At 41.4% G+C, this 18,050-nt stretch overlaps 3 protein-coding genes across 6 annotated transcripts; 2 read left to right on the forward strand and 1 right to left on the reverse strand.

The window, feature by feature from the left end:
- The first annotated feature begins 11 nt into the window (after positions 1–11).
- LOC124854953 lies at positions 12–4,699 on the forward strand. Of its 2 annotated transcripts, XM_047343788.1 has the most exons (10): positions 12–183; positions 267–344; positions 495–527; positions 1,139–1,225; positions 1,588–1,685; positions 1,860–2,062; positions 2,157–2,249; positions 2,345–2,428; positions 2,511–2,576; positions 3,054–4,699. In XM_047343788.1, the coding sequence occupies exons 1-10, from the start codon at positions 121–123 to the stop codon at positions 3,089–3,091; spliced, it is 843 nt and encodes a 280-aa protein (XP_047199744.1). In that variant the 5' UTR covers positions 12–120; the 3' UTR covers positions 3,092–4,699. The 2 variants fall into 2 exon arrangements, with proteins under 2 accessions (XP_047199744.1, XP_047199745.1); XM_047343789.1 differs by lacking the exon at positions 495–527.
- Positions 3,260–8,724, reverse strand: c16h17orf75 (chromosome 16 C17orf75 homolog). 2 transcript variants are annotated; one of them, XM_035180143.2, is made up of 11 exons: positions 8,600–8,724; positions 8,319–8,492; positions 7,823–7,897; positions 7,284–7,409; positions 7,041–7,169; positions 6,823–6,883; positions 6,612–6,731; positions 6,412–6,476; positions 6,147–6,286; positions 5,589–5,692; positions 3,260–5,193 (listed from the first exon to the last, which is right to left on the reverse strand). In XM_035180143.2, the coding sequence occupies exons 2-11, from the start codon at positions 8,459–8,461 to the stop codon at positions 4,978–4,980; spliced, it is 1,179 nt and encodes a 392-aa protein (XP_035036034.1). In that variant the 5' UTR covers positions 8,462–8,492; positions 8,600–8,724; the 3' UTR covers positions 3,260–4,977. The 2 variants fall into 2 exon arrangements, with proteins under 2 accessions (XP_035036034.1, XP_035036037.1); XM_035180146.2 differs by lacking the exon at positions 7,823–7,897.
- Positions 8,725–10,873: 2,149 nt separating this feature from the next.
- Positions 10,874–17,862, forward strand: LOC118123484 (BUB3-interacting and GLEBS motif-containing protein ZNF207). 2 transcript variants are annotated; one of them, XM_035180899.2, is made up of 11 exons: positions 10,874–11,041; positions 11,357–11,483; positions 11,556–11,694; positions 12,253–12,435; positions 12,700–12,775; positions 12,875–12,945; positions 13,061–13,215; positions 13,412–13,504; positions 14,380–14,607; positions 14,835–14,973; positions 15,238–17,862. In XM_035180899.2, the coding sequence occupies exons 1-11, from the start codon at positions 11,001–11,003 to the stop codon at positions 15,399–15,401; spliced, it is 1,416 nt and encodes a 471-aa protein (XP_035036790.2). In that variant the 5' UTR covers positions 10,874–11,000; the 3' UTR covers positions 15,402–17,862. The 2 variants fall into 2 exon arrangements, with proteins under 2 accessions (XP_035036790.2, XP_035036791.2); XM_035180900.2 differs by lacking the exon at positions 13,412–13,504 and having other exon boundaries at positions 10,875–11,041.
- The last annotated feature ends 188 nt before the right edge of the window (positions 17,863–18,050 follow it).

Here is an 18,050-nt window from a genome sequence, read left to right on the forward strand (position 1 = left end):
GGGGTTGTGAATGTGGGCTGTTTTCTGCGAACCTGAGGAGGAAGTCGCTCCACAAACAGGTAGATGAAAATAAAACAAGCGGTAGCTGCCGTGTGAAGTTACTGTCGAGCGAGGGCCAACATGTCTGTAGATGGGACCAGGTTATTGTTCGAGGGCTTCCTGCAGAAAAGAAAGGACACTATCGTAAGTTGTTGCATTTCATGGTATTTAATGTGTTTATATGAAACCTCAATTTGAAGAATATTTTTGAAACATTATGTCCTTAGAAAATACGATGGGCAACGTACTGGTTCAGGCTTCAAAATACAACCTTGTTCTTCTACACCAAGAAGAATGGCAGTGCTGTAAGTGGACAAATACTGTGCTATGTCAATATTGAAGGACTGCATTCACCTCACAAACCAATTAAATGGTCAATGTGATCTAAATAATTTCATTGTGATCTTTTTGTTCTTTTAAAGATCTAAACGAAAATGTTATTTCTATTCTTTCAGTCACACTTGCGAGGCTATTACTACATTTACACAGTAAGTCCTCCATTATATACAGGTCATTGGAAATTACTTTGTAGCGGAAGTACTTTTAAACTTTACTCTGGTACTGCATTCGATATTTATATATGGTGCATTACGTGACATGAAATAGATATACATAGAAATACTCAAGTGCAATTACCACAATGTATGAGAGGTAATTGCAGTTAAGTTGAGTAATTCCATGTCACTGTTTCATGTCATGTTATATTTATAAGAAAATGTATATTTATTATTTACCTTTACTTCATTACTTATATTTGACAGCTTTATAAACTAATTTCCAGATTCATATTATGAACATTTTAAATAAATTGATGTATTATTATGTACAGCTTTGCCCAACAGCATAAAGAGTTGTTGCATTTAATACCTATTTCAGCAGATGCAAAATTAAAGCACTGTTTACACATCAATATGTATAATTCATCAATATATGTATAATATGATTAGTACTCACAGTATATTTTGATGTTAATACTTGTAAGAGTATTTCTACTGTTTGGTGTTTTTACATTTACCTTCACTTTTGCTTTGTCTCATGTTGGGACACATTACATTTCATTACCTGAGTATCCACAGGATCTGTCCGCCTCTTGGTGCAGGTGCAGTCGGTGCGAGAGGTGCCGAGAGCGGACAGCAGCCGCTTCATGTTTGAGATCGTCATGAAAAATGGAAAAAGGAAAATGTTGGTGAGTCTCCACTGTGGTCATGTTTCCTCACTTCATGTAAACCGTGTGGCAGGTCTGATTCCAGGGTCCCCGCTCTACTCACATTCTGTCAAACTGTGAATCCATACCACTGTGTGTGTCTGTGTGTGTGTGTCTCTATCCATCCATGTGTGTGTGTGTGACTGCCTTCATACCACTGTGTGTGTGTCTGTCACTGTCTATGTGTGTGTGAGACTGCCTTCATACCCTTGTGTGTGTGTGTCTGCCTGTCTGTCAATGTGTGTGTGCGTGTCCATCTGTTCTGTCTGTTTGTGTCTTTGTGTTTGTGTGTCTTTCTGTGTGTATACGTGTGTGTGTGTGTGTGTGTGTGTGTGTGTGTGAAGGCAGCAGAGACGGCAGATCTCAGAAAGCAGTGGATAGGACAGCTGTGGCAGGCCATGCATCTCTCTGGCTGTCGGATCTCAGATGTCTCACCCACACAGTAAGTAGGAGGAAGACTTATGAACACATATGTTCACCTGAAATAACATGTTTACATGTTTAGACTGGACTTGAACTCTTTTCATGAATTTTGATTGTAACAGAAAACTGCCAGCACAGCTGCACACATGACAGTCTGACAGGCTGTGACCTTTGCACTCTCTCTTCTCCTCAGCTTTGAAGGGTTTGAGCAGCGAGACGGACTGAACAGCACGATGGGGCCCCTGCCTGTTCGGCCCAACTCAGCCCCGACTCCTTCCATCCAAAGCTGCCGTGAAACCAGGAGTGTGGTCTCCGCCGTCTGCCTGCCTCAGGAGCTGAACAGTGAGGAGGCCGTGTACGCAATGCCGTCAGCCTGCAAATACCAGCATCTAACTGGTAAACCTTCAATTGATTTACATATTTGCAGCGTCACAAGTCTTGAGCCGAGTTGATCTTTTGCTGACATGGTGCTGAACTCATTCGTTTCCAGGTGACGGTCTCAACGTCCCTCAGAGGTCCAGCGGGTTGAGCAGTGCACAGGACAGACAAGAAGAACACTATGATGTTTTACCACTTAGAAACAGTATGATCTTAAAAATACTTCATCAGCATCTAAAATAACACAACATGCAGCATAACTGTGGTTAACTGTGGGACATATATATGATGTCTCCTCAGAGAAATGTGAGATCGGCATTTCAACACAGATGAGCGAGGTCGTGTATGACACTCCTCAGTCTTATAGGCCTGCCAGAAACCAAGGTGAGGTTATTTTAACACTTATGCCAAGAACTGTATACAGACTGAGTTACACCAACATAATGATCTTGTCAATCCATTGCAGACCCAGAAGAGAGCATCTACGACACACCGAGCTCTCTACTGAGGGAGAGGCCAGCTCACACAGCAGGTAACTAGAGTAACACTCGGAGAACACATACCTCGGCCAAGGAATAAATATTATATCTTTAAGTACAATGACTTAAGCTAAATTTTGAAATAGAATATTATGGCTCATCCAGGCCTGTTTAACGTCACATATATATACAGCTGAGTATCATCTGTGTAACAATGGAAATGACTGTGGTGCTTTCTGATAATTTTGCCTAAAGGAAGCATATACAAAGTGAAAAGTATCGGCCCCAGTACAGAACCTTGTGGAACTCCATGACTAACTTCTGTGTGCATGAAGGAGTCGTTGATAACATTTACAAAGTGTAATCTATCTGATAAGTACGACCAGTCTAGTGCTGTTTCTGTCTCTGTAACAGAATCTCATGGCGTCCACCAGATTATACTATTTATATTATTATTATTATTATACTGGTGGGTTGTGACTCGAAAGGCTTGAGAGACCACATGTACATCTGTTTCTCTCTGGTTGCAGACAGGGAGCAGGAGGACGGAGTCTACTGGAGGATATGATGTGCGGTTTCCAGACGACCAGTTGTGGAGCAATTCTTTGCACAGGACTGTTAATATCTTAATTGTTTGTGTTTCAGGTTCAAGCTAAAAAAATGTATACAACTCTCACAGGTGTAGATACTGTTTGTCACCTTTTTGCAAATGAGACAACGTGCACAACACAACAGAGAGGTTGCACTGTGGTTTTTATTTCATCTCTGATTATAGAAGCAGAGAAGTACATGTCATTTATAACTACAGAGAACACACTGTACAGAAACGTCTACATATACTCACTGTGGGTCAGCAGCACCATTGTTCACAACAGGAAAATGTACATGTCACCTGCTTCACAGTTTAAAGTAAACACCACCGACATTAATATTGCTGTACTTCTCACTTTGGACTGGTTTGAATGGGAATGGGTTGAGTTTAACCCTTCATGGTTTAAATGGAATAAACATATAGCACGTCATGTTGCAGGTTCACAATAAGGAAAATAAAGTCTAGGCATGCAGATATTATCGTGAGGACTTTGATTTATCGTAATTCGTATCGTTTTTTTCTGTGAGTAATAATAAACTTTGAAAACACATGTTTAGTACATGTAGTGAGTGACTCGTCACATAGTGCCTGATGTCTTCTCACAAACTCATGAGCTGGTGAAGGAAATAATTTCTTCTAATTTACAAGTTATGTCCAAAGATTACACGAAATCTACAACACTTCATTTCCAGAGAGGAATTACACAGATGTCTAATATCACATACATATAGTAGCAGTTGCCATTAGACAGAAATAATATAGTAGTGCAAGTACTGGGTTGAAAGGAAAAAGCAAAAACAAGGCCTATGGAAAAAGCAATGCATAAAAGTGATTTGTGCTTCCTAAATATGTTTCTTCACAAAAGAGAATCAATACAATCAAAGAAAATATAAAGAAAATTAGAAAAGAATGTTTGCACACGGAATAACGGATAAATCTGCCCCCATGAGCAGAAGCTTTAGTTTGGATCAATTCCTTGCTGTGATCATTGTCAGTTAGCAAAACACTAGTAATGATATTTGGTTCATGATTCTGTCACACAAACACATAACAATAGGTTTAAAAATAAATAGATTGTGATGTAAAGTGTGATCTAATTATAAATGTCAGCCAATGTGGTTATGTTTTCACCCATGTCTGCTAGTTTGTTTGTGTGTTGGTTTCTTTGTCAGCAGGATTACACAAAAACCACTGAACCGATTTGAATCAACCTCTGTGAGGGATGAGACCTGGTTCGTGCTGATATGAATTCAGTGGCCAATCCAGGATTGTTTTTTTTTTAACTTTCTTTAACATGGCAACACTGAACATTTAAAAAAAAAAGTTAATTTCTCAGGGAATAATACACAGATCTTAATTTTCCACTGTTTTACAGAAATAAATGCAGGTTATTAGACCACTTATTTGTTTCTTTCTGATTTCTACCATAACCACTAAGTATGTGCTCTGAGTGCCATTCTAGTCTTAACGTTAAATTCACCTTCACTGAGGACTTTGCCTTTGAGTTCAACTATGAATGTACCTTGATTGTATGTGATGCTACTGAGTCAATAAACAAAAACAACATCTGAGTGAAGGTTGTCAGTGTTTTACTGTAGATATTTCAGATCTGACCTCCACTGTTCCATTTGAAAAGCAGCCGTACTGCAAGAAGACGAAACTGATGTTTTATTACTAATATTTACGTTTTCAGTCTTATGACAGCTGGCGAATAAAACTTTTCCAAATGTTATCTGGCAATCTGATAATTAAAATCGGATGTAGTGTTCAGAATGATAATTAGTTATCTACTTTGTGGCTGGTAGAGCAGTCTGTCTTACCACCAACTGGAAAGGTACTTAGAGTTAACTGTCATATTGGAATCAGGCCTGGGCTTGGGACTGTTCCCTGAGAAACTCCTCCAGGACGGCGATGATGCTGCAGGCCTCGGGCATGTCGCTGTGCTCCACCCTGGCGTTCTGCAGCAGCACATCCCCATTCCCGCAGCCCTGCAGGAACTGGCAGCAGCGGAACAGGGCGTAGTGACTCATCTCTGCCTGTCGCACCAAGCGCTTCAGGCTGTTCATGTCCTGGATGGCCTGCGGGGGCGGAGTGGTGGTTGATAGAGAGAAAGAATAGACGGAGACAGATGAGTAAAAAAATGTTAGTTCAATCAAATTCTAATAAATAACCATAGTAACTATTTTGGTCACTGTTAATCACACATTTTTCAAATAATAATGTTTAACATCATTTAGATTTAAGTTTTCTCAAATGAGACGATGTGCTACTTTTCTTCATCATACGTGATTGCAAACTAAACATCTTTGAGTTTTGGGTTGATGTTTTGAATAAATCAAGGAATTTGAAGATGTCCCTCTGGGCTTAATGGTTAATCAGCAGATTCGTCTTCTATGAAAATAGCAGATGGTTGCAGTCCTTAACTTTTTTTTAGAACACTGCTATATTCTGTATGTGTGTGTATTTTTCCCACCTTAAGCTTGAAGTTCTCCAGAATCTGTCTGAGCAAGAAGGGATTACAACGCTCTGCAGCGTTTAGAAATGCCTGATTCCAGTCATCACAGAAACGATTACTGACTAAGGGAGACAAAACATTTTTATTGGACTCTTAAGACAAACAAACAAACAAACAAACAAAGTTTATTTTCTTTATCAAGTGGCTACTATTGTATGGATCTGTATTGTATTCACTTGAGGAAAAAAAAACATCCGCTCTTGGTTTTCTGAAGCAAACATGTCCCACCTGTGTAGTTTGATCCTGTTTGATTTGAGTTTGCAGCATTGGGAGATACTTGTGTCTTTTAGTAATATAGATGACATTTAACCGTTTGTTGGCTTTGCACAGGCACCTCAGGACCTGGGAACTGTAACGTAAAATGATTTTCGTTGATTCAGAGAAACAAGAGGGTTTCTTTTTCTGTTAAAGTTTTTCTCAGAATTCTGACATAATACTCTTGTAAATTAAAAAATTCAGAGCAGATTTTTTTTTCAAGTGAATGCAATATGCTTCTGTAACATGAGCCTGACCTACCAGTGTTTAAGAGTGTGGGCGGGCTGGCGGAGCAGTCTATGACCAGGTCACACTGTGGCTCCTCTGAGATCGCCTTACACAGAGAAGCTGCTGTGGTGTCTTGTTGGGCCAGACCCTGTAAACTGGCTGCTTTGATGAACCTGGTGCAGAGTACAACAGATGGGATATATATTACACAGGGCAACATAGAAATACACTACAGACAGGTACACCTGCTGCTCTGGACGTAAAAGACATTGTGATGTTGTTTCGGGGACTGACTCACCTGGACACGTCACCCTTCGTCCTCTCGTCCGAATTGACGACCTCCACATGTGTGTGACTCAGAGCCTGTTTACAGGAAATGCAGGGTTTCAAATGTATTGTTCTGCAGAAAATGTGTATTTGCATAAAAAAAGTATTTCCATCAAGCTGTTTCGATATTTTCTTTTTTTGGACATAGTCTAGTGGCGAAAAATGACTCACAGCGTGCAACAGGAAGCTGATGTTGCTCTGGACCAGCTGTACCACTCTGTAAATGTGCATAACAGACTCCTCGTACCACCGGCTCAGATAGGGACGCACCTCCGTCTCCAAGTTTTGCAGCTGACACACCAACAGCAGAACAGATCAAATCTTGCATCATGGATGTAATGAAAAATATACAACTTATCAGAGTTTTAATTTATTCTCATACCTCTGGTGTTTGCAGGCTGCTATGAAGGCCTTGGACATATTTATCAAGCTCTAATCTAAATGTATGTTGGGTCAAGGAACTGAAACAAGTTCTTGCTTTACAAAGAAAAAATTTGTGGACGGACCTTTTTGTAAGAGCAAGGATCATGTATATAATTAATGCTTGCAGAACTTGGATGATGCTTTTAACTTGGGTTGACATCCCAATGCAAAGGATATAGGTTCAGTCCTTTTTCAGAGCCACCCATGAAACAGATAACATATCCATTACCATCAGCATCAGGCTGCTCAGGAGACCGTTCCTGCTCCAGGAGGCAGCAGTAGCAGCCGACCGCCTCCTCTGGGAGACTGGAAAAAGTAAATTATCCACACATTTGTGTTAACCACCATACTTATTGGAAAGAAAATGTATGTTTTTGCTACTGATGCAAAACTTTTTATGGGAACATGTCAAATGATTGCCTGAGTTCCACAGTGGCGATGTTTCCCATGCCTCCGAGCAGCGCTCCTTTACTCAGCCTCCTTGAGATGTAGGTCCGCAGCTCGGGCTCCGCCTCCGATGGCAGGCTGCTGTCGATCAGCGTCAGGCTGTGGGCAAGGCAGAGAGTCAGTGTGGATACAAGCCGCCAGTGGAGGCCATGAGAAATCTGGAGGCCACTCAAGTCAATGGAGAGGAGATGAAGAAAGCCGATGATCATAAGCCACATCCAACACAACACACAACTGAGACACATGGCTGTAACTGTGCAGACTGTTTTTCTACCACACATTCAGAGGTTTTTCAATCACATTTTGTCAACCTAGTCTGATTGAGATTAGGAAGAGACTCAGCAGCACAGCAATGACCAATCAGAATGAAATCACAAATGAGAACAGAATTGGTTCCATGTTGAACAGATTTCCAGTAGCAGCCCGTGGATGCACCAATGCACAACAGTGAAAGCCAAAGAGAAACGACCACTGAGAGGAAGGAGAAGGTGGGCGGACGGATCCTGTGTTACCTAAAGTCCTCCTGACTGGTTGTGGAGTCTGCTCGTCTCTGGTTCCAAGCCACATTTTCCCCAGAAGCCTCAGATCTAAGACAATCGACAGTTTACTCATCAACCTGCTGCTTGGTTTAATGGACAAATCTGGAGTCACCTGTGTGAGCGTCACTGTCTGCAGGTTCAGGAAAAGGTCACTACAACAACTTAAGAGAGCTTAAAAGTTAAGAATCAGAAAAACACTCATGTCACACCTGAGATTTTCACCTGGTTGTCGTAAAAGAAAGAACAATAATTGTATTATGACTCTGTACTTCTTATAAAGGGGGTTTTCTCCGGTGTGGGATCAATACAGTTTAGTCTTATCTCATAAGCTTCTGCAGCCACTGTGAAAAACATGAAATAATCCAACAACACTGTGACAGCAACGGTCCAAACAACATCTGTAACACTCGCTTGTAGCACAGCTGTTATCTTGTGGTAAACACAAACACCAGTAAACCCCCCCTCTCACCTCGTGCCCTGATAGAGGTAGATGGTGTAGTAGCAGTTGAGCTGAGTCTTCTGGCTGTACCCGGAGATGTCCTCGCTGTCGAAGTCATCTCTCTCCTCCACGTCGATGGACTCCTGGAAGGACGAAGTCTGGGAGGTAAACATGGTCCCGCTGCTGCGCGGAGGAAGCTAACAGCTAAAATGGCAGAAAGCAGGGGAGGTGTTTATAAAGCTGAGCTGTGGAATTGGATAAATGTTGAGACGAAGGCTTCATATAAAGTATTTAAACACGCACAAACCTACAGTCTCTGGCACAAATACGCGCTGTAGTTTATAAACAGCTTCTCGTTGATGTGTCAACTGCGCATGTCCACTGTGTACGTTCCAAAATAGGTCCGACTCCGACGTGTGTTCCTGATGTTGGTTCCTCTATCGTCAAAAAGTGTTTATTGTCAGTGTGTAATCAGACAAAATGTGAAATTGTATATTTATTATTCATTTATTCAATATAACCTAGTATTTATTATTTCTTGATTTTTATATGTATTTATTATATCGTCAAATTGCTCTTTGTGGTTATTTTTAGTCTCTTAGTTGTCCAAAATGTACCTGTGGTTGCTTTTAGTCACTTTGTAATTGTTTAAAATGTATTCGTGGTAGATTTCAGTCTCAATGTAGTTGTCTAAAATGTATTCGTGGTTGTTTTTGTCACCTTGTAGTTGTCTAAAATGTATGTGTGGTAGTTTTCAGTCTCTATGTAGTTGTCTAAAATGTAATTAGGGCCCGAGCACTGGGAGGCCCTATTGTATTTCGAAGGATTTGTATTTCCCTTTTGGGGCTTTTTCAGGGCCTAGACATGCTCAAATTGTTACCAAAGTTGGCAGGGAATTCAAAACCCCAAAAAGTAATTGTATTCTGGAGTAATTTGAAATCCAATCGAGTTCCAAACTAGACATGTAAGACAAGAGTCCCGGCCTGGTGACATCTACACAGAAATCTTGACTTAAAATCACAGCACATGTTTTTACTTTGATGAACTGCTCCTGGCTGCTTTACAATAAACAGCTCAAAAGAGCTCAGTCAAGTCATTGGACCATGGTCAGAATTGTGACATTTCCTCAAACCGTGTAAACATTGAGGTGCGGCGAAGGTTCATCCTTCGCCAAAGGAGACGATGTTGTCATAGGTCCAGTGTGCATTGTCCTATCACCGCCAAACTGATGTCTCATGATCAGACACCAAGCCTGAACAGCTCTATGTGTCAATATTTCCTCAGTGTCATAGCGCCACCTACTGATTCGCCATGATACAGGAAGTACTTTGTAAATCCACTCTGCGTTATCCAACCGGCTCCGAACTACTGACCTACGATCACAATCCTGACCTGAACACATCCATATATTAATATTAGTTCAGGGTCATAGCGCCACCTACGTTACGTTACTTTACGTTATGTAACTTTTCGTTACTTTTAGTTACTTTTAGTTACTTTTCGTTACTTTTGCATTTTCGTTACTTTGTAACTTTTTGTTACTTTTCGTTACTTGTCGTTACTTGTCGTTACTTTGTAACTTTTCGTTATGATTAAATACATTGCAACATGAAGTCATGAAGTCTCAGAAGGATCTGGGGCCCTGGGACATTGCTTCACTCGGCCTGAAGTTTATTGTACTAAAGCAGGGATTCCAAAACCTGTGAGTCCTTGATGCCCAAAATAACCGAGTCAGAGATATGTGACCCTCATTATCCCAAAGGATATTTTAGCTGAGCTTGTTCACAAAAAATCTCCCATGTGCAGTGTTTCCTGTGGTGCTGTAAACTGACCTGCTGCAACTGATGCTGTCACTCATCTGTCATAATCACCATGCATGGTTATTTACATGGTTTTACTCTAACAAGTACTTTTTTTAGCTTTTGGAACAATTATGGCTAAAATATGATATTGAGAATTGCATCTAAATTGTATTTGATGTCTGTAAATCACCTTGTGACCCTTTTGTGTCTCATTAAAGGTCATACTTCTTCTAACCTGTTAAAGGCCTCGTCCAGATCTTCACAGTCACAGCAGCATCCGTACTGGTAGATATCACACTCGCAGCAGCACATGGGATCATCTGGCTCCGGAGGCTTTAACTTCTCCCATTTCATTATGGCTTCCTGAAGTTCACAGGGCAACTTCGTTCTCTGGAGCGATGCACAAATGAACTACACCATTAAAACAAACTATTAGTGCAGGGAACATATCTATGGAAATGTCCTGACAGAATCTATAACACAAAAACACACACACGATCTATAACTTTGAAAAGGGCCGTTAGGGCCGTTTGAAATGTATTTGTGGTAGTTTTGACTCACCCTGTAGTGGTTTTGAGTCTCTTTTTGGATGTCTGGATGATACTTTTGGTTGCTTAGACTCCTTTTGTTGTCATTTTGCTGACTTTCTTTAAAAGAAACACGAAGCGTCACTCAATAAAAAAGACTTTTAAACTGTTGATCCCTCACCTGAACCTGAACCATCTCTGATGTTGGCGGTGGGGTTTGAACCAGTAGGGGGCGCTCTGGCGGGACCTCGGTGGGAGGATGGAGCGACGCCATCTTGCTCCGTCCCGTGTTTTCCTCGCAGGCTGAGATCCGTGTGGATGTAGCTGGTGTCAGCTGCTGTCTGGTCAGGGCGAGCGGGCGCTGAGCTGAAAGTACAGGAGCCATGGGGAGGAAGAAGAAAAAGCAGATGAAGCCCTGGTGCTGGTATCCTTCTCTCACACGCTCCATTTCACTGCCGTGTCTCGTTCTGAAGGAGTTGTTGTGTTTTTCAGCGTTAAGCTAACCCGAGCCTCCATTGAGACGTGAGCCGTGTGGAGGAGCGTCACTACAGCCCCCCCACGTCAGGTTTAACTCGCTGATGAGATTGAGTCAAACCAGCTGTGAATAGAAAACATGGCGTTATTACGTCAAATCGCGTTGTTATAACAGAAACCAAACACACGTCGGTGCGTGAGGTCCTGTGACGTGCTGCTGGGACACGACCCTATGTTTACGTTTGCTTCCTTAAACTAACGTCAGGTACTGCAACCGAGATTTTGACGATGAAAAGATCCTCATCCAGCATCAGAAGGCCAAACACTTCAAGTGTCACATCTGTCATAAAAAGCTGTACACGGGCCCTGGACTGGCAATCCACTGCATGCAGGTGAGGAGACAACGAGAAGGCAAAGTGTCCGAGTAGAGTTTGAGCTAAAAAATCCCCTCATTTCTCGCATAGGTGCACAAAGAGACCATTGATGGGGTTCCTAATGCAATCCCTGGCAGGACTGATATTGAACTGGAAATCTACGGCATGGAGGGAATACCAGAGAAAGACATGGAGGAGAGAAGAAGAGTGCTGGAGCAAAAGAACCAAGGTATTGTCACCAAAATAACCTTAAAGGCATAGTTCACAGCAAAATGAAAAGTCACTCATTATCTACTCACCACTATGCCGACGGAGGGGTGGGTGAAATGTTTGAGTCCACAAAACACTTTTGGAGTTTCAGGGGTAAACAGCGTTGCAGCCAAATCCAATACAATTGAGTTATCACTTCTTCCGTGGCTCCAGGTAGGAGGATAACATTATTCTGTGAACTATCCCTTTAAGTTACCAGGGATTGCAAAAAATTATATGAAATTTCTTTTTTTCTTATTAGCTTTTATACATAATTATCAGAATAAATGTCATGTTATTATTTCTATCAAGTTTAAAGACTGATTTATTTTGCTCCTGAGTGAAGGTTGTGGTTTAAACTCTCCTCACTGTGAACAATCCATAAACATTACAGCAGTCTATATTGAACTTTTGTATTATTACTAATGATTAAAGTTACGTGGGAATAATAATTGATGTTTTTTATTACCCTGCCCTTACATGTACTGTCCTGTTATGGTCTATTCTGCCGACTGATTGTGCTGCTCCCTATTTTCAGAGACTCAGAAGAAGAAGCAGAACCAGGATGACTCTGATGAGTATGATGAGGATGACGAGCCTGGTCCCTCCTTCCAGCCGCCTGCTGCAGGTCAGACCCAGGTGGGCTACATGCCCCCTATCACCCAACCCGGCATGCCTCCTGGCGCTGGTGTGACTGGGCTACAGCCTGTCAGCTACTCAGGTGAGAAACTTGGAATTAAGCTAATTATGTTGTGATTGTACAGATACAACATTCATGTTTGTTCTTACATGTCTTTACTTGACAAAGATTCCGATATCGTGATCTAAAAATCTGTCTTTATGTTGCTGATGTGGAGCCATATCTTCTTGACATGTTCCCCATCCACTGCTCGGAACACTCCTCATTTTAGATCTCCACATGAGATTCACACAGTAGGTGTCATCAAGCATCAAACTTTTGTAAAACTGAATCTCTTTGTTTTAGGACTGCCCCCGATGATGCCGGGTGTGCCACCAATGATGCCAGGAATGCCTCCTGTAATGCCAGGAATGCCTCCAGGGTAAATGTTTGGCATCATTAATGACGACTGTAATAAATAAATGTTTCATTTCCACTTCACCGTGTATTTTAAACATATCCCCCCCCCGCACGTGTTTAGGATGATACCAATGGGTGGGATGATGCCTCCAGGTCACGGGATGCCTCCAATGATTCCAGGCGTGCATCCAGGTAACCAATGCCCTGCCATTATACATCTTCATAAGCACTCCATGTAATTTGTTCAATGGGAGTGATTGAAAAGTGAAATACTGCGGTGTTAAACCTCCATGTTTGCCCTTGTCAGGTATGCCTCCTCCTGTGATCCACCGTCCAGGAATCACACACATGGCTCAGGTCCCCCCTGCTGCAAACATGCTGGTCAGACCTGCTGTTCCTGCTGCCACTGCCCCCTCAGCTCAGCCTGATGTCACCAAACCTCTGTTCCCCAGTGCTGGACAGGTAAAACCTTTTTTCCCATCTCGTGCAACACTTTGATGGAGCAGAACATTACCTTCTCCTGCTGAATACAGGATGTTTGAGTAGCCTATCTGTGCTAATACAGACTGATATAAAGAGAACTTAACCCCAAAATTCCTTTATCTAAAGGATCATTTTATTTTTGTTTCTTATTCTTTACTTGTTTCCTGTGCTACAGATGGGCAGTCGGGGTGCAAGTACAAGTACAGGGTCTCCAAGTGCAGACTCAGAGTCCGCCTCCCCAAAAGCTCTGTTCACTATCACAGCACAAGTACGCAGCTGTTTCCTGCCTCTAGTTTGAAAACCTGCAGCAAAATAGTTTGCCTGTGGTGTCTATGGGCAGATACATTTTTTATTATTTTTTTGCCATAAAATCTATTTATGTGTGTAGAAGATGCTCATTAAATGTTTGGTAAGTCCAGCAAGACACATTTATTTGCTTTTTCTTTTGCTACAAATCTGCATTCATAAAACACTACTTGCACTAATTTGCTTCGATAATTCGGCAAAATCTAAATCTGTCGCATTATGCAGATTTGTAAAATGGGCTTCATTTTTCAGAGAGGCTGTTGGGCAGCACAGCACAGCATCCAGTTGTGTTTTCTTTTTTTTGGCAGGCTTAAAGAAATAAGTTTTACTTTGGTCGTACATTACAGTGTTACCTTCCCATGAGTGGTGTGAACCACTTTTGGCATAGACAGTACTAAGACCCTCTTTAATAGATGTTGAAAGATGATCATATGATCAAAGTCTGGTAAAGAAACAAAAGTGTGAAATGAGGATGTAAAAATCCAAACTGATCCACCAGTGGAAGAGGAAATACAAATTGACATGCAATTATTTTGCATCATAGTCCAGGATAACTGGCGGTGGTCCCGCCGATGCGCCCGACAGATCTCGAGTCATTCTCAACTGTCTATCATGATGTTTCACACCGACCTATACTGCAGCCAACCACCAGGGGGATCAAGACACTTCTGGGGAGCAGTCATGACATCCTACTTTATATACAGTATATAGTACAAACCATATCAATACCAAGCCCAAAGGGAACAACTTCAATCATGGGAGTAACCTCAAAGTATGACTAAAAGTTTCATTTAATTTCAGCAGTCTCTCATGTGTTTTCCTCTCTCCCCCCATCAGAGTCAGCAGACAGTGTCAGGGTCCCCCCATCCTCCCCCTTCTACTTCCTCTGACCTCTCAAAGCCCACATTCCCCGCCTACACTCAGGCCACTGCAGCTGTGCCCAGCCCCAGTGCTGGCAGCAGCACAGTCTCCAAACCTCCCTCTACTTTGACCAGTAAGCCTGCCACCCTCACCACCTCCAGTGCTACCAGTAAGTTGATCCACCCTGATGAGGATATCTCACTGGTAAGTAGTCGTAGCTAGAACTGTCTCTATTTATTCTGTTAACAGTAGCTATTCAGTTTGAGCGCCTGTTAATCGTAGATGAAGCTTCTGTCAATATCACAGTGTAGAAAATATCATTTTCTGGAATTAAAGTCATTGATTCATTTTGACTGTATTTATTTATTACTCCTGGGTTGGGTACAGAAGTTAATTGTCAAATTATTTCTCCTTGTTTTTGTTTCCTGTAGGAAGAGTTGCAAGCTCAGATGCCCAGGTACCAGCGCAGTGTTCCCCACCAAGGCCAGGCCACTGCTGCTGCCCCGTCAGCAGGTCCCATGGGTGGCATGATGGCCTCTCAGCAGCCCGGCATGAGGCATCCCATACCAAGTATATACACTTCTGTCTTAAGATCAGGAAAAACTTTTACTTTTACTTTTAGCTGTTGCTCCAAACTAAGGTTTATGCCTTTCTTGCATTGTTTACATCTGATCAGGTTAGTTTTTGTTTCACATTGCAGGTTAGGGCTCGTACTAAAGAGTTTTGCCCGACATGCTTACCTCCTGTCATCATCAGTTTTGTAGGCTGCCTCTACCTAAACCTTTTTTTCTACTAATGTTTGATTAAAAAGCCAACAAACCTGTGTTCCTGCAGGCCAGTATGGTGGTCCACCACAGGGGATGCCAGGCTACATACCAGGAGGAATGCCTCCATATGGACAGGCCCCTCCTGTGGTTCCCCCAGGGTACCAGGGAGCCCCTATAAGGCCGCCCATGGGAATGAGGCCCCCTGTCATGTCTCCTGGAGGCCGCTACTGAAGCCTGCCCTCCTCTCTTCTATAGGTTTGGACACTCAACCCTTTTCTAATGTCCTCAGCTGCTAGTAGACAAACCAGTATTGGTATTTTAGAACCACGACGTACTGTGTATTCTTCTACTGAGCTATGAAGAAGAGACACTGAATAAACAGCAATCAAAAGAGCTTTAAAAGCAACACTGAGCGCATGGGAAAACATTTACACTGTACCTAACCAAGACTATTAACTGTTGTTTCAAACCATCTCTGTGGCTTTTTTTCTTCTCATGTTTCATTTAGGTGTATAGAAGTGTAATAGATATGGTTCGTAGTGTTGTGAAGGCGCTGGAGTTACATGGGCAGTACCCACCCTTTATCAAGGCAAGTTTAATGTACAGACATTTCTGTTCCAAGCTAAACAATGAGGCCTTCACAGCACATTGTGCTGTTGGACTTTACGTCCCCAACTTTGTTTGGTGAGGGCTTCAAGTTACTGTCATGCATTCATTCTGTTTTGTGCTAATAATTTAATGAATAACTACCACCTTAACTTTAAATAGATAAAATAGTATATGTATCGTTGAAATACTGTACTGTAATAAAATGTGGTAAAAATGTAAGACTCTTCATTGCGGGACGTTAGTGAGAAAAGAGACGTCACAGCAGGTTTGTACTTCAACTACACAGTGACTGTTTTTGTTGTCCTGAAGATGAACAATGAAAACTAATAGAAATGCTTTATTTAGTTGCAATGAAAATGTTGTTAAATGTTATCCTGTGACAATAAGCAGTGCATTGAAGTTCTTTTATTGATGCTCTGTACACGGCACTGGCAGACCGGCCTTTGAAACCCAGAGTGCATTGTACAGCTGCATAACTTCCGGGTCGCCAGTGGCTGTAGTGCTAAAACCCAGATTTCTCTTCTCCCTGTAGCAATGCCATGGGGGACTGGCTGAGGCCCTGTCTCAGTGTAGCCCTGTTTCAGCCTGAGGCAAGTCTCACCATTTTCTGTCTTCTCACTCATTACCAGGGGCCCTCACAGCTTTCATGCTGTTGGATCTCTATGTCCCCAAACTTGCAGCAAGTTTGGTGAAGGCCCTTGTTTGTGTTGTTGCGTTCAGGTACCATTTCCTCCAGGCATGTTTGCTCATGTGGATTATAGTCTTTTTGTGCCATTGAACCTGTATATTCATTATTTACTGGTGAGAGCATCTGGAAGCTCTGTTTTCATTTAGAAGCTATTTACTGAACGTGAAGAGCTTTGAAATGAAACCACTCCTTTTGATATTAACTAGTCCTACAGTCCACTGCAGTTTACAGTCTCAGATACTGATGTCAAACAATTTGTGAGGTTGTTGCATACATTAACAATCTGTCACCTGCAGCCATATGTTCATTAAATGTGTGTTGGGGGGTTTGTAAAATGGCTTTACCACTTAATCCTGTTTGTTTCATCAGCTTTCCCTACTTGATCATTTGAATTAACTTCTTGCATGAAGGAGAATCTCTGCCAGTAACAGGTTAGTTAAAGCTGTAAGTACCACTGCCATTCTTTTAATTACAGTCAACCTGTGTTTTGTGTGCGCACATAATATGACATCTAAATACTTACTTGGTTCTTTTTGAAAAACACAATTCAAGCCCACAACAATCATTTAGCAGTTAACACTAATGGCAGCCAATTATTCACTATGATCTCAAGGAATGTCTAACAAATCCTATTTTTTGCTGCAAATAACTTCAAATTCAAACCAATAATTTGAGTATTTTACATAAGTTGCACAGGAAGTCTTCATCGGTAAGTATGGGCTCGTAAAGATTCCCATATCGCAAGGAAAAAAGATCAGATTTTACCTGCTCAAGAATTTTTCTCTTATTTTTTTCTACAATTCATCTATAAACACGATAGCAGACTGGCTGGGAAGCTCTGGAAGAGTTTATTTAAAAATTGAAACTTAATCATGAATATTTGTTGTAGGATCTGTGCTGTGAAGCGATCTGCAAAGTTTTATTTGTCGATTTATGTGCCGATGTCTGTTTACTCTTTTTCTTTGAATAAACCAGCTCCTTAACTATAAATGTGTTTTTGTGATGTTTCCTCTCCACATTGTTGTTTTAGGGGGTCGTGAGGCTGTCAAATTTAGAGACAGGAAATAATAGATGTAGTGTTTAAGTCCAGTGACTATATTACTAGTAAGCCTAGCTGAAATAGTTTTAATCAAGTGTCACACTTTTGCTGAACAACTGCATTTTCCTCAAACTTCTCAGATAAATGCATTTCATATTTACAATTTTATCACGACAAAAATGCTTCTTATTGACAAACAAGCAGATTTATTTTTGTTCTGGGACAATGCAGTGTTGCATATCAGATCATTTAAAATGAGGGCAAACCGATCAATAAACTGAAAGTATAAATGTAAATACTGTAAAAAAAAAAAAAAGAACATTATGCAAATACAAGAAAATAAAAAGTCAAAAGTTCTGATCTTGTGTCTCATATTCATCCTCTAATCTTGAACCCATTTGTTTTCACTGTACAACAAAAATAAAACAACTTTACTGTTCCAAAACTTCGTGGTGACTGTTCATTGTATGATGTATAACTCTGTATCAGTAAGGCCATCACAAGTCTAGACAGTCAAAAAACACTTCTTTGAAAATGAAGGATT

The sequence above is a fragment of the Hippoglossus stenolepis genome, chromosome 16, assembly GCF_022539355.2.
Source record: "Hippoglossus stenolepis isolate QCI-W04-F060 chromosome 16, HSTE1.2, whole genome shotgun sequence".
NCBI classification, from domain to species: Eukaryota; Metazoa; Chordata; class Actinopteri; order Pleuronectiformes; family Pleuronectidae; genus Hippoglossus; species Hippoglossus stenolepis.

Coding starts and splice junctions, on each gene's coding strand:
- LOC124854953 (XM_047343788.1), top strand. CDS start 121: ATGTCTGTAGATGGGACCAGGTTATTGTTCGAGGGCTTCCTGCAGAAA. Junction 184..266: donor AGAAAAGAAAGGACACTATC/GTAAGTTGTTGC, acceptor TTATGTCCTTAG/AAAATACGATGGGCAACGTA. Junction 345..494: donor CCAAGAAGAATGGCAGTGCT/GTAAGTGGACAA, acceptor CTATTCTTTCAG/TCACACTTGCGAGGCTATTA.
- c16h17orf75 (XM_035180143.2), bottom strand. CDS start 8,461: ATGTTTACCTCCCAGACTTCGTCCTTCCAGGAGTCCATCGACGTGGAG. Junction 7,170..7,283: donor ATCGCCACTGTGGAACTCAG/GCAATCATTTGA, acceptor TACTTTTTCCAG/TCTCCCAGAGGAGGCGGTCG. Junction 5,194..5,588: donor TGGAGAACTTCAAGCTTAAG/GTGGGAAAAATA, acceptor CCGCCCCCGCAG/GCCATCCAGGACATGAACAG.
- LOC118123484 (XM_035180899.2), top strand. CDS start 11,001: ATGGGGAGGAAGAAGAAAAAGCAGATGAAGCCCTGGTGCTG. Junction 13,216..13,411: donor TGTTCCCCAGTGCTGGACAG/GTAAAACCTTTT, acceptor CCTGTGCTACAG/ATGGGCAGTCGGGGTGCAAG. Junction 14,974..15,237: donor CATGAGGCATCCCATACCAA/GTATATACACTT, acceptor GTGTTCCTGCAG/GCCAGTATGGTGGTCCACCA.